The 14,212-nt window shown below is 39.6% G+C and overlaps 1 protein-coding gene across 1 annotated transcript in view; it reads left to right on the top strand.

Annotated features, from left to right (window-relative positions):
- The window catches only part of LOC105473974 (putative solute carrier family 19 member 4), a 39,687-nt gene that overhangs the window by 2,271 nt on the left and 23,204 nt on the right, over nt 1-14,212 (top strand). Inside the window, 2 exon segments of the mRNA XM_071073475.1 lie at nt 4,818-5,009; nt 13,828-13,968. Of these exon segments, the coding sequence (XP_070929576.1) occupies nt 4,924-5,009; nt 13,828-13,968 (227 nt within the window). The 5' untranslated portion in view covers nt 4,818-4,923.

Raw genomic sequence — 14,212 nt, 5'->3', positions numbered from 1 at the left:
TCTTCAATAATCCTGCTGTAGTGATTTCAACACCAACTACCATAGTTTGAAAAAGAAGAGTTTTGTCACAAATTTAAAAGAGGCAACTAATGTAATAAAACTTTGAAAAAGATATACGTGGAAGATAAAGTTACACTCATCCCTAAAAACAGGAGCTACAAACTGGTGTCCTGCTGGTCAAATATGGTTGGACCATGCAGAGTTAGACAGTTTATGGTTAAACTATCAAAACTCTTTTCAGGCTGGCATGGTGGCTCATGCCTGTAATCCCAGAGTTTTGGGAGGCTAAGGTGGGGAGGCCAGGAGACCAGCCGAGCCAACATAGTGAGACCCTGTTTCTATAAATTTTTTTTTTTTTTAGTTAGCTGGGCATGGTGGTGTGTGCATGTAGTCCTAGCAACTGGGGAAGCTGAAGTAGGAGGGTCACTTGGGCCCAGGAGTTCTAGGCTTCAGCGAGCTATGATTGTGCCACTGCTCTCCAGCCTAGGTGACAGAGTGAGACGGTCTCATAAAACAAACAGACTGGGCAAGGTGGTTCATGCCTGTAATCCTAGCACTTTGGGAAGCCAAGGTGGATGGAGCACGAGGTCAGGAGTTCAAGACTAGCCTGGCCAACATGGTGAAACCCCATCTCCACAAAAAATGCAAAAATTAGCCAGGCATGCTGGTATGCACCTGTAATCTCAGCTACTCAGGAGGCACAAGAATTGCTTGAACCTGGGAGGCGTAGGTTGCAGTGAGCCGAGATCTCACCACTGCACTCCAGCCTGGGCAACAGAGCAAGACTCTATCTTGGAAAAAAAAAATAGAAAAAAAGTATTTTTTCTTTCTGGAATCTTTCAATAACTCTAGTCTTTAAAATGTGGTTTGAAAGGCCAGGTGTGGAGGCTCATGCCTTTAATCCTAACACTTTGGGAGGCCAAGGCAGGTGGACCAGCCTGGGTAATATGATGAAATCCCATCTCTACAAAAAAATGCAAAAAAATTAGCCGGGTGTGGTGGCGTTCACCTGTAGTCCCAGCTACTCGGGAGACTGAGGCAAGAGAATCACTTGAGCCCAGGAGGTTAAGGCTGCAGAGAGCCGCGATTGGACCACTGCACTCCATCCTGGATGACAAAGTGAGACCCTGTCTCAAAAAATAATAATAATAAAAAAATGTGGTTTGCAGACCACATTACCATGAGGTGGGCACACTCAGGTAATGGTCTGCAGACCTGATATGCATAAACTGACCTAAGCCATCGGTGACCGCAGCTCATAGTTTTACCTTTTTAAGGGATTGTAGAAAAAAAAAATACAACAAGAGTTGTAAAAAAGGATATGTGGCTCATAAGCTATAAATATTCACTATCTGGCCCTTTAGAAATTGTGGATCTTGAACTCAATATAGTGGGTTGCTGACCAGCATTTTTAAAACAGAGTAGACTAGTCTAATATAGAATAGGGAGTATATCAGCTTGTAAGGATACACTTTGTTTTGCAAAAATTCTGTTCACACACATATATATGCACTAATTAATATATAAAATATATTTTTCTCAGGCTATGGTCAAAGAAGTTTGAAAGCTTCTGCTTTTGGAGCTATCTTATACATATCAGGGTTCCCAGCAAGACAAATAACGTACTTGCATATTTCCTTAACTGTACATACGGGGATTTGCCAAAGCTTGTTGCCCTCTGATTTCAGACTGTTCTCTACACCCAGCTTCCTCATTCTCTACCATATCCAGATATTTATTTGTTCAAACAACAGTTAACCCCAGAATGAATTCTTTTTTTGTTTTGTTTTGTTTTTTTTTTTGAGACAGAGTCTTGCTCTGTCGCCCAGGCTGGAGTGCAGTGGCGGGATCTTGGCTCACTGCAACCTCCACCTCCCACGTTCAATCCATTCTCCTGCCTCAGCCTCCTGAGTAGCTAGGACTACAGGCGCCTGCCACCACACCTGGCTAATTTTTTTTTTTTTTTTTAAGTAGAGACGGGGTTTCACCGTGTTAACCAGGATGGTCTCGATCTCCTGACCTTGTCATCCACCCACCTCAGCCTCTCAACGTGCTGGGATTACAGGCGTGAGCCACCACGCACCCGGCCCAGAATGAATTCTTATAACTGCTCATTCTATCTTCTCTCCACAACCAAGTTATTGTATTATCCTGTATAATTTTCTGTCTGGCCTTGTATGCATATTATGTTTTTATTCCATTGTCCTTAATAAAAACCTCAGACACAGCACCCCTTAACAAGTAGGAATCCTCAATTATGGTGATAATGACAGCAGGAAACAAGTGCCCTATGAGAAAGGCAAGGTGGGAGGTGGTGGATGAGGCTGGCCCTCCCAGTGGGTGTGTGTGTGCCTGAGCATCATTGCTGTCCCTTGAGTTGGCTGGTGTCTCCTTCCTCCTTATCTAAAGATGAATTTCTGATATTGTGTGTTGTCTGACAGGAAAAAGGTAGGAAGACTGAGCAACAAAGAGAAATCTTGGGAAGGTCTCTGGGGAATTGAGGGTTTTCAGCTCCCACTACTGGGTTCACCCTTCAAGACCCCTCCTGGGCCTTCTGCTTGGGCAAAACCTTCCTCCTGGCTCAGAAGCTACAGTAGTTTGGAGAGTTTTAGATAATTGTCCAGGCACTCCTCGTCTCTCACTGAATATACTTTGTGAGGTTTAAAACACTCTTCCAAAGACAATGTGGTGCAAGGAGGGAGAGGTGGGCTGACACGGGCATTAATACTCCAGGGGACAAAGGGCAGGCCCCAGAGCCGTCTTTGAAGTTAGCCCAACAATCCGCATGTACTTTCCTGACAAAACAAAGTTTTCACATCAAATGAGACTTTGAAGCTATTTATTCTAAAGCCAAGTAGTTCCACACCCACCTGTTTATTGAACAAAGCGGGGCCTATTGTTGAGCTCACATTCTTCTCACTTCCCTCCCTGAAAATTCCTAACGTTTGATTGGTTAGGTCAGGGCTTGGATTGGTGTTTCATCCTCTGCACTGCTGGCCTCTTGGGCTGGGCAATTCTTTGTCCAGGGGGACTGTTCTGAGCTCTGTAGGATGTTCAGCAACATCGTATGCCTCTAAGCCACTAGTTGCCAGGATGCACCCCATTGTGATAACCAAAAATGTCTTCAAATATTGCCACTTGTCCACTAGAAGGCAAAAATACCCCTGGTTGACAACCACTAGATAAGATTTGGATAAGGGTCGGAGCTTTTTTTTGTGGGGGAGGGATTGGGGGGGATGGAATCTCGCTTTGTCACCCAGGCTGGAGTACAATGGCGTGATCTCAGCTCACTGCAACCTTCACCTCCCGGGTTCAAGCAATTCTCCTGCCTCAGTCCCCCTAATTTTTGTATTTTTAGTATAGATGGGGTTTCACCATGTTGGTCAGGCTGGTCTCGAACTCCTGACCTCAGGTGATCCACCTGCCTCGGCCTCCCAACAGAGCTCTTTAATAATCCTCATCACACTGTATTTTTTAATTTATTTATTAACTTAAATTTATTTATCTAATTTCCCCACTAGGCTGTATTGTTTTCAAAGCAAGGACCCAAAGTTTACCACTATATCGTTCCACAGAGAAGCTCAAAAGTACTTGCGGGTTTAACAAATGAAGGAAAGAAGGAAGGCAGAAAAGAAGGAAGGAAGGAACAAATAAAGAAGGGCATGATCAGGCCAGGCACAGTGGCTCACATCTGTAATCCTAATATTTGGGAGGCCCAGATGGGAAGATTGCTTGAGGCCAGGAGTTTGAGACCAGCCTGGTCAATATAGCGAGACCCCATCTCTACAAATAAATATATATATTTATAGATACATATATATATATATATAGAGAGAGAGAGAGAGAGAAATATATGTATAGAAAAGTTTGGCATCTGTCAGGCATCTTGAGGAAATTTTTTTTAATGGTGTTACAGAAACGAAAGAGAAAACAGAGACAAGGGCAAAGAGAGAGAGGCCATCCTTCCTAAGGCATTGGTAATAGGCTCACAGAAAGGGCGTGGGAGAAAAGAGCGGCACCACACATTAGGAAACTTTAGACTGCAGACCATGTGCACCTCAGTCCGATGACCGGGCATTCACAGTTCCCCATTTCTTACCCTCTGTTTGTCTTGACCAGACTTTAGTCAGGCTCCTGGCTTTCCCACAGGCCCCTAAATGTTGCTTACTCCAAACCCTGAGCAAACACAAAAAAATGTGGAATGTGTCCCCCTTATCAGCTCCAAACGGGAATTGGCTGACCACAGTGGGATATTTTCCTGTCAAACTCCACTGACCATTTCCCCCTGGGAATCCAGCTTCCTTTACAGAGATTCTGCTTATCTCTGCTTGTACCCTCTTTACCCTATAAAAGAAAATCCTTTTTCTGTTTGATCTTGAATCATGCAGATTTCTGCAATCAGAGAGTTCTTTTTATTGCAATAGCCTTTCTTCTAAATAAAGCCTCTCCTATCTAAGTCACATATTTTTTTTTTTATTTGACACCAGGTTTCTAAGCCTGAGTTTTAACATCTGCAAAGGGAAGAGGAAAGAAAAAAATGGCCCTCTCCATGGGTCCTCTCCAGTCTATGATTTATGGAAGCCTAAATTCGGCTGGTCTATTTCAACCCTTAAGAGAAAATGATATGTACAGTTCACAGAGGTGGATCAAGCAATTTTTCATTCAAAGTACACAATAAGTCAGCATTTTTTTTTTATAGTCTGAAAATGTTTCAGTGCTTCTGTAACTGTGGATTTTAACAAAACTGTGTGCTATTTTACTATACATGGATTAACAAGATGTAGTTTATCTTTTTATTTTATTTTATTTTATTTTAGGGGCCATGGCAGCCTTCACAGTGGCTACATCAAAGTCAACTGGGATCTTCTGGGCGAATTATCCTTGGTGATCTTCTCAGGAGCAGATGCAGGTTCTCTATTTCTCATGCATTTCACAACTAATATTTGGGTGTGCTATGCTGGTCTCTTGACATTCAAGTCAAGTTTTATGTTCCTTACAACCATAGCTGTGTAAGTATTTACCATCTATTTCTTTTAACTACTTAAACTAGTTAAAGCAACAAAACATGTTTATTTATTCTTCCAGCTCCTTTGAATAGCATTTTGCAATGTTATACCTAAGGCTTCCTACAAGAGACAATGAAACTATATTCCCATTTGAATCAACTTTCTCTTATGACTTGACTAAGATTCCTAATCAGGAGGATAAATGAAGTTGTTACAATTCATAAGCAATAATATGTTGTTAGGCTTCGATTTTGTCTGATTTAGCAACATAGTATAAGATACGATTCTAATTTTGACTAAGTTTAGTTTTCACTCCCATTTTTCCTGCTTGAATAGTCAGAGCGTATCTATTTCTTTTTGAAACAACTTATCAAATGTTCTCAGGGCTGTTACAGAAGTGAAGCTGTTCCATTAAACTACATATAAATACTATATCATACAGTAGTTTAAAAATATGAGGTATTTGATTTAGATTAATCATAAAGTAAAGAAAATGAGCTAAGGAGGTGGTAGATACTGGTTGGAGAACACTTCAAGGAATTAAATGCTACTTCTCATTTCCTGTGTAATAATGTGTTTCATTCTATACACCAAGTTAATCAGAAATAAACATCTGAAAATATTTTCGTTGGCTGAACATTACTGGCAGCATTACTGCCCTGTGGCCTTAAAATTTTGTAGTCTATTTGTCTATAAAATGAAGATGAGATGCATTTCTTTCTAAGGAGTATTAGTAATAATGACATGTGAATTTTCAACAGAAATACTGGAAGCCAGAAAACAATGAAACAACATTTTAATTTTTATTTCTATTTATTTATTTATTTTGAGACGGAGTCTCGCTCCGTTGTTCAGGCTAGAGTGCAGTGCACGATCTCAGCTCACTGCAACCTCTGCCTCCCGGGTTCAAGTGATTCTTTGCCTCAGACTCCTAAGTAGCTGGGACTGACTACAGGTGCATGCCACCACGCCTGGATAATTTTTGTATTTTTAGTAGAAATGGGGTTTCACCATGTTGGCCAGGCTGGTCTCGAACTCCTGACCTCGTGATCCGCCCACCTTGGCCTCCCAAAGTGCTGGGATTACAGGCGTGAGCCACCACGCCCAGCCTATTATTTTTATCTTTTAAAAATAATTGCACCTTTTAGTTTAGATTCAGGGCGTACATGTGCAGGTTTGTTACGTGGGTATATTGCATGATGCTGAGGTTTGGGATACAATTGATCCCATCGCTCAGCTAGTGAGCTTAGTACCCAATTGGTAGTTTTTCAACTTTTGCCCTCTGCCCAAGAACATTTTTAAAGTGCGAAAACTAAAAAGCTGCTAGCCTAGAATTTTATACTCGGCAAAAATATTCATCAAAAATTAAGTCAAAATAAAGATATTTTTAAGACAAAAATTAAGCAAAATTATTGTGGTGTACACTAAAAGAAATATAAAGGGAATTCTTTAGGCAGAATGAAAATGATCACCATTAGTATTGCAATAATATAGGAAAAATAATACTGGAAAAAATAAATATGTAACTAAATCTAAGCAAATCTTGGTTTTTGAGACAGAGTCGCACAGGCTGGAGTGAAGGGGTGCAATCTCAGCTCACTGCAACCTCTGCCTCCCAGGTTCAAGCAATTCTCGAGCCTCAGTCACCCAAGTAGCTGGGATGACAGGTGTGCACCACCATACTTGGCTAATTTTTTGGTATTTTTTGTAGAGAAGGAGTTTCACCATGTTGGTCAGGCTGGTCTCCAACTCCTGGCCTCAAGTGATCCACCCGCCTCAGCCTCCCAAAGTGCTGGAATTAGAGATGTGAGCCACCGCACCTGGCCTAACGTTTCTAGTTTTAAAAATGTATGTAGAGGCCAGGCGCAGTGGTTCATATCTGTAATCCCAGCACTTTGGGAGGCCAAGGCAGGCGGATCACGTGAGGTCAGGAGTTGGAGACCAGCCTGGCCAACATGATGAAACCCTTTCTCTACTAAAATACAAAAATTAGCTGGGCGTGGTGGCAGGTGCCTGTAATCCCAGCTACTAGAGAGGCTGAGGCAGGAGAATCACTTGAGCCCGGGAGAGGGAGATTGCAGTGAGCCGAGATCCCACTATTGCATTCCAGCCTGGGCGACGGAACAAGACTCCATCTCAAAAAAATAAATAAATAAAAATATACATAGAGTTAAAATTTATGATGGTAATAGCACAAAAGGAAGGGGAAATAATAGATTTAAAGTATTGCAAAATCCTTATATTGTCAAAGAAGTGGTGAAAATACTATTTTAGGCTAGATTCTGCTAGGTCAAAACTTCATGCTGTAATATATATGGTAACTACTAAAAGAATAATACAGTAAGATAGTACTAACAAGCTAATGAAGGGAGGGAAAGTGTTTTTAAACTTAATTAATGCAACAAAAGACAAGAAACAGATCAAGGAACATAAATCAGGCAGGACAAATAAATGGTAAATTTAAAATCCCATATAGCAGCAAAATCATTAAAATGTGCCTGAACTAATTACTCCAATTATAAGATAAAAGTCAGCTGAATGGATTTTAAAACTCAAAACCTAATTATGTTGCTTTCAAGACACACTTCTTGAAAATAAGGGCTCCAAAGTTTGAAAGTTAAAAAATGGGAAAAAATATACTGTACAAACGCTAATACAAGGAAAGCTAATTTAGTTATCCCAGTATCAGATGAAATAAGCAACAACACCAGAGTGATTTGTCTTTTCATTATAAGTTTCATAGTCATTTCATAATGATAAAAGTGTTAATTAACAACTAGGTAAATAAGCTATTCTTTTTTTTTTTTTTTTTTTTGAGATGGAGTCTTGTTTTGTCACCCAGGCTGGAGTGCAGTGGCATGATCTCAGCTCACTGCAACCTCCACTTCCCGGATTCAAGCAATTCTCCTGCCTTGGCCTCCCGAGTAGCTGAGATTACAGGCGTGTGCCAACACACCTGACTAATTTTTGTATTTTTAGAAGAGATGGGGTTTTGCCATGTTGGCCAGGCTGGTCTCAAACTCCTGACTTCAAGTGATCCCACCCACCTCGGCCTCCCAAATTTCTGGGTTTACAGGCGTGAGCCACCGTGCCCGGCCAATAAAGCTATTCTGAATTTGTATGCACAAAAATCATAGCCTTAAAATGTATTGAGCAAAATGCCAAAAAAAATTTAGAGAAATAAAAAAGTCCACCCTCACAGTTGCAAATGTGAACACAGCTTTCTCAATAACAAGCAGACAAAAAACATCAGTGAGGATTAGGAAGATTCAAACTACGTGTCGAATAAAGTTGCAATGATGGATATGTGGAAACTGTACACACTGCAGGATAAAGACTATTTTCAAGTGAACATAGAAGAGTGACCAAAAACAGGCTTGAACTGGGCCAAAAAGTAGCCCTCAATAAATACCAAAAGATTGAAATCATACGGAAAAAGTATTCTGACAACCATAATTAAGCTAAAATCATTAGCAAAATTGTAATTTAAAAATACACAAATGTTTTATAATTAAAGAAAGAACATGGTCAAAAAATTATACTTGGAGTTAGAAAATAATTTGAACTGAATGACAATGAAAATATGAAAAATCACAACTTATAGGATGCAGTTAAGCAGTGCAGGGAGAGAAACATACAGTCTCCAATGCATTTATTTTTTAAACAGAGAAAGGACACAAATTAAGTTATTTAAACATTCATCTTCAGAAGCTAGAACAGCAAATGAAACTCAAAGAAGAAAATGTTAGAGATAACAAAAAATAAAATCAATGGAATAGAAAACAGTACAATAGGAAAAATTACCAAAGCCAAATTAGTCATTTGAAAAGTCTAATAAATGTGAGAGAGAGTGCTCATGCATAGAATGGAAAAAATACAAGTTATCAATATCAGAAATGAAAAAGGGGAGATGATTACGTATCTTTCTCAGTTCACTGCAACTTCTGCCCCCAGTGGTCAAGTGATTCTCTCCCCTCAGCCTCCCAAATAGCTGGGACCACAGGTGCGTGCCACCACACCCAGCTGATCTTTTTTATTTTGTAGAGACAGGGTTTCATCATGTTGCCCAGGCAGGTCTCGAACTCCTGAGCTCAAGCAAGCTGCCTGCCTCAGCCTCCCAAAGTGCTAGAATTACAGGTGTGAGCCACCATGCCTCGCCTCTTTTGCCCACTTTTTAATCAGGTTCTTTGATTTTGGCTCATGAATTTGTGTAAGTTCCTTATAGATTCTGGATATTAGATTTTTGTTGGATGCATAGTTTGCAAATATTTTCTTCCATTTTGTAGGTTGCCTGTTTACTCCATTGATAGTTTCTTTTGCTGTACAGATGCTCTTTAGTTTAATTAGGTCCCATTTGTCAATTTTTGTTTTTGTTGCAATTGCTTTTATTTTTATTTTAATTTTTGTTATTTTTATTTTTATTTTGAGACAGAGTCTCACTCTGTCACTGGAGCTGGAGTGCAGGGGCACGATCTCAGCTCACTGCAACCTCCACCTCCCGGATTCAAGCAATTCTCCTGCCTCAGCCTCCCATGTTAAGTGGGATTACAGGCACCCGCCACTATGCCCAGCTAATTTTTTGTATTTTTAGTAGAGACGGGGTTTCACCATGTTGGCCAGGCTGGTCTCGAGCTCCTGACCTCGTGATTCACCCATCTTGGCCTCCCAAAGTGCTGGGATTACAGGAGTGAGCCACCACTCCCAGCCTATTTATTTATTTTTTTGAGACCCAGTCTCACTCTGTCTCCCAGACTGGAGTGCAGTGGCACAATCTTGGCTCACTGCAACCTCTGCCTCTCAGATTCAAGCGATTCTCCTGCCTCAGCCTCCTGAGTAGCTGGGACTACAGGTGCGAGACGCCACACGGTCTCCCCAAGTGTTGGGATTACAGGTGTGAGCCACTGTACCCAGCCTGCAATTGCTTTTAGATTTTCTGTTTTTATTTGATTTTCACCAGTTTATGCCTATTTTTTCTTTATGGAAAAATATTATTTTTAGCTTACCTTGCTATTTTCTTACTGTAACAGGAAGTAAATCTCTATCTTCCCCTAGTATTCATGCTAAATATTTTGTTTTCTCTTAGCAATCTCTTGATTAGGAAAAAATAATTCTAGCCAAACCTAAATCAGTTTCGTTTCATGGTCAATGGCTATACTTAGGAAGGAGAACCTGAAAGTTAGTAAAAATAATAATAATGATTTTTCAGTCACTTTTACTATTCCTGACTATAACTTCCACGTTGTGAAAAGATAAATGTATATTAGTCTTGAGTATTTCAGAACATATTGGATTGCATTTCTACTGCATGTTAACCTCATTCTACTGATGGATGCAACTTAACATCATTCTACTGAGGAAACAAATAGGGAAATTAGAAAAATATTAATAATTAACTGTCAGGATGTGAGATATTTAGAAAAAACAAAATCCTTTGATGAATTAAGAAATGCTCAGAATGTTTTGTTATGGGCATGAAAGTTTAAGCCACATGAATAGTGAGAATTCTGAGATTCTAAGAGGCCGTAAAATGAGACTCGTTATCTAACTGTTAGGGTTCTCCCAGAGAAAATGTTCAGAGTTTTCTACCAAAGGCCTGCACAGCCATCTTTTATCTAATTTGTCAATTCACTCAGATGGTCAGTAAGTTTAGTGAAGAGAAAAATCATTTCAGACATAATTAATTTGGGATACATTTTTAAAAGTAATTACTGGGCAAGGATTGAATAAACCTAGTATTTTAGTGTCTGGAGACATACTCAGTAGAGGAACAAAAGGAACTTGACCAAATAGATGTGTGAACTTTGGCACTAAATAAAATGATCATTTACATATCTAACTCAACATACTGACAAAATATCATTTTCTACATATGTGAATTCAATTTCTGTAAGTTCATTTACATCTAATTACTGCTCCAACTTCTAGGCAACTTACAAATTTAGCAAGTGTAGAATAAATTTATCTCATGCAAATGGTTAGTATTCAGGTTTAGAAGAAAAGTCTAAGACTGTTGACCATGCATGATTTCAATCATTGTGTGATAGAAGTTTACATAAAATAATTTGTGATTTCTTGATTTTTATTTATTTATTTATTTATTTTGGAGTCTGGTTCCATCGTCCAGGCTGGAGTGCAGTGGTGTGATTTCAGCTCACTGCAACCTCCACCTCCCGGGTTCAAATGATTCTTGTGCCTCAGCCTCCTGAATAGGTGGGATTACAGGCATGCGCCACCATGCCTGGCTAATTTTGTATTTTTAGTAGAGATAGGGTTTCACCATGTTGCTTTCGCCATGTTGGTCAGGCTGGTCTCAAACGCCTGACCTCAAGTGAGCCGCCCGCCTCTGCCTTCTTAACTGCTGGGATTACAGGCGTGAGCCACTGCGCCTGGCCTAATTTGTGATTATTATATAAAAAGACACTTACTTTGCATTTTTTTCATGACATAAAAACTGATCAATTTAATTAAAAATTAATCAAAGCAGTTATCTGGTACTAATTTATTCCCTGATGGGGTGCAAGCTCCGTGGGTGTCCTCATTGTCTAGCTTGTTCCCTGTTATGCCTCTGCTGTTTCCTCTAGTTCTCGCTTTATGTAGGCACTCGGTTAGTATTTCCTCCAAAAAAAAAATACATACATACAATATGAAAATAAAACTTTGAGCTATTGAAATTTTGTGTGTGTGTGTGGTGGAGTCTCTCTGTTACCAGGTTGGAGTGCAGTGGCATGATCTTGGCTCGCTGCAACCTCCGCCTCCTGGGTTCAAGCCATTCTCCTGCCTCAGCCTCCCTAGTAGGTGGGACTATAGGCATGTGCCACCACACCCAGCTAATTTTTGTATTTTTAGTAGAGACGGGGTTTCACCATGTTGGCCAGAATGATCTTGATCTCTTGACCTCGTAATCTGCCCGCCTCGGCCTCCCAAAGTGCTGGGATTATAGGTATTAGCCACCGAACCCAGTCTGAAATTTTTTTAATTTAACCATTTCATTGTTATACAGGCACAACCTAATTTTTTTATGCTTTAGCATATGTTCCTATTACTTTCCTTTAAGTTATAGAGTAAATTGGGAAATGCTAATCTCATACTTCCGTAATATACAATACATAAATGATTGAATACAGCTTCAAGGTAGTTCCATTTTTTAAATTACAGACAATACTCCAGAGACTCACCTGTACTTAGTGCCAAATACGCAATGGAAGAACATAAATACAACAATTATTTTCTAAGAACTTGCTAGTCCTAGGCAGTGTTCTCTGCATGGTAGCTCAATGTCTCCACAGCAACCAAGTGGAGGCCACCGTGAAATAACCCAGCCAGAGGTTCAAGATAAGATTTTAGATAGTATGATTACATGTAATTTCAGGTATCTTGAAAATAATTTGGGGTTTGCACTAAAAATCTTAGGATTCAAAGCCACTCTGAGCTCACCATCAGAACTGTGTTTTTTTCTAATCCATCACATGTAGAGGTCTTATCCAAAACCAAATAAATCACTGTCAAGCTGCTTAGGCATCTGAACAGATTAAATCAAGATTCCAACATGAAATAATTTGCATACTAAAAGGAGGAAATCTGCCATTTGATTTCATCTAAGTTTTAAAAGCGTCAATGCAGTTCCACATTTGTTCAAGGGAAAAATTGTTAGCTGACCAAGAAAGACCTGAAGTTACAAGTCCCATTTGGACCACCTGTCATGTTCACTGTGTGGGACCTAGGGTCATTTATGGGGTTTGCTATGTTTAGTTAGTAGTATCTTGCAGGGAAATAATGCCTTTTCATTAAATCACACAGTTTTAAAATGCTTCTATTTGTTTTTTTATGTAAAGAATTTTGGAAGGGACACAAAAATAGTTCACATTTTTCATTTGGTTCATTTTGTAAATAGATTCACATTACAAATGTTTTAGCTAAATTGCATGGAAGAACTTTAACTATGTATGTCAATCTTGACGGACTAAATTTAACATCCCAGTACAATTATTTAAAATGAATTAATTACCAGATTGAATAAACTATGAAAGGAAATAATTTGTGGATTTTGCAGAAAAATATTGACTAATTAGACTCTGAAATTGCTAACTCAATCAATAATCCAGTGATTAAATCTTTAAAAAAGTAAAAAATTCATCATGCTGACCTGTTTTCACATATTGATAAACTTAGTTTTTGTTTTTTTTTTTTAACAGAGTCTTCCTCTGTCTCCCAGGCTGGAGTGCAGTGGCATGATCTCGGCTCACTGCAACCTCCGCCTCCCGGGTTCAAGGGATTCTCCGCCTTAGCCTCCTGAGTAGCTAGGACTACAGGCATGCGCCACCACACCCAGCCAATTTTTGTGTTTTTTGGTAGAGACAGGTTTCACCATGTTGGCTAGGCTGGTTTCAAACTCCTGACTTCAAGTGATCCGCCTGCCTCGGCCTCACAAAGTGCTAGGATTAAAGGCACGAGCCACTGTGCCCGGCCTGATACGTCTAATTTTAAAAGTGACTTGCTAAGCCGTATTTATCTCAAATAACGTTCAATGTTTTCTAGTTGCAGAGTATTTTGAAAATTTGGTTTAATTTTAGAATTGGTTAACTAGTTTTAAACTCTTAGCATACTATATCCCATCCCACGGAATGTTAAAATACATTGCACCATCCCATTTGTCTATTTCTTCAGGCTCTCTCTGCTAAAAGAGCTTTTAGAAAGAAACTGTCAATAGAAACCTGGGCTTCCTCAGCAGAGCAAAGCCTTGCGAAGAACACCATTTGCTGTTTTGTATTTGAATGCGCATGTGTGCATCCTTTTAAAACTCTTTCCATTTGTACAATGACAGATTTCAGATTGGAGTTAATCTGAGCATGGAAGACTATGCCCTGGCATTTGGAATTAAACCCTTCATTGCCTTGATGATTCAACCCATCATGACTATGACTGTGGTTGACAACCAAGGACTGGGGCTTCCCTTTGACATTCAGGTAAGTTCATGGCCACTGTGCTCTCATGGACAAAGAGGCATATTTTCAAAAGTATATATCTATATCTATTTATCTTTATCCTTTTAAAAATCAGATTTGTTGATAAATAATATATATGCAGTAACTTCACACTTTTTATGTACAGTTTCATGAATTTGTACAGCAAATGTACAGCTGTGTGACCACCACCACAATGAAGATAAAGCAGAATTCCATCAGCCCAAACAGTGCCCTTATGTTTCT

The sequence above is a fragment of the Macaca nemestrina genome, chromosome 11 (genome assembly GCF_043159975.1).
Source record: "Macaca nemestrina isolate mMacNem1 chromosome 11, mMacNem.hap1, whole genome shotgun sequence".
NCBI lineage: Eukaryota > Metazoa > Chordata > Mammalia > Primates > Cercopithecidae > Macaca > Macaca nemestrina.
Note: the sequence above shows the minus strand (reverse complement) of the source record. Positions and strands in the feature narration are given on the sequence as shown.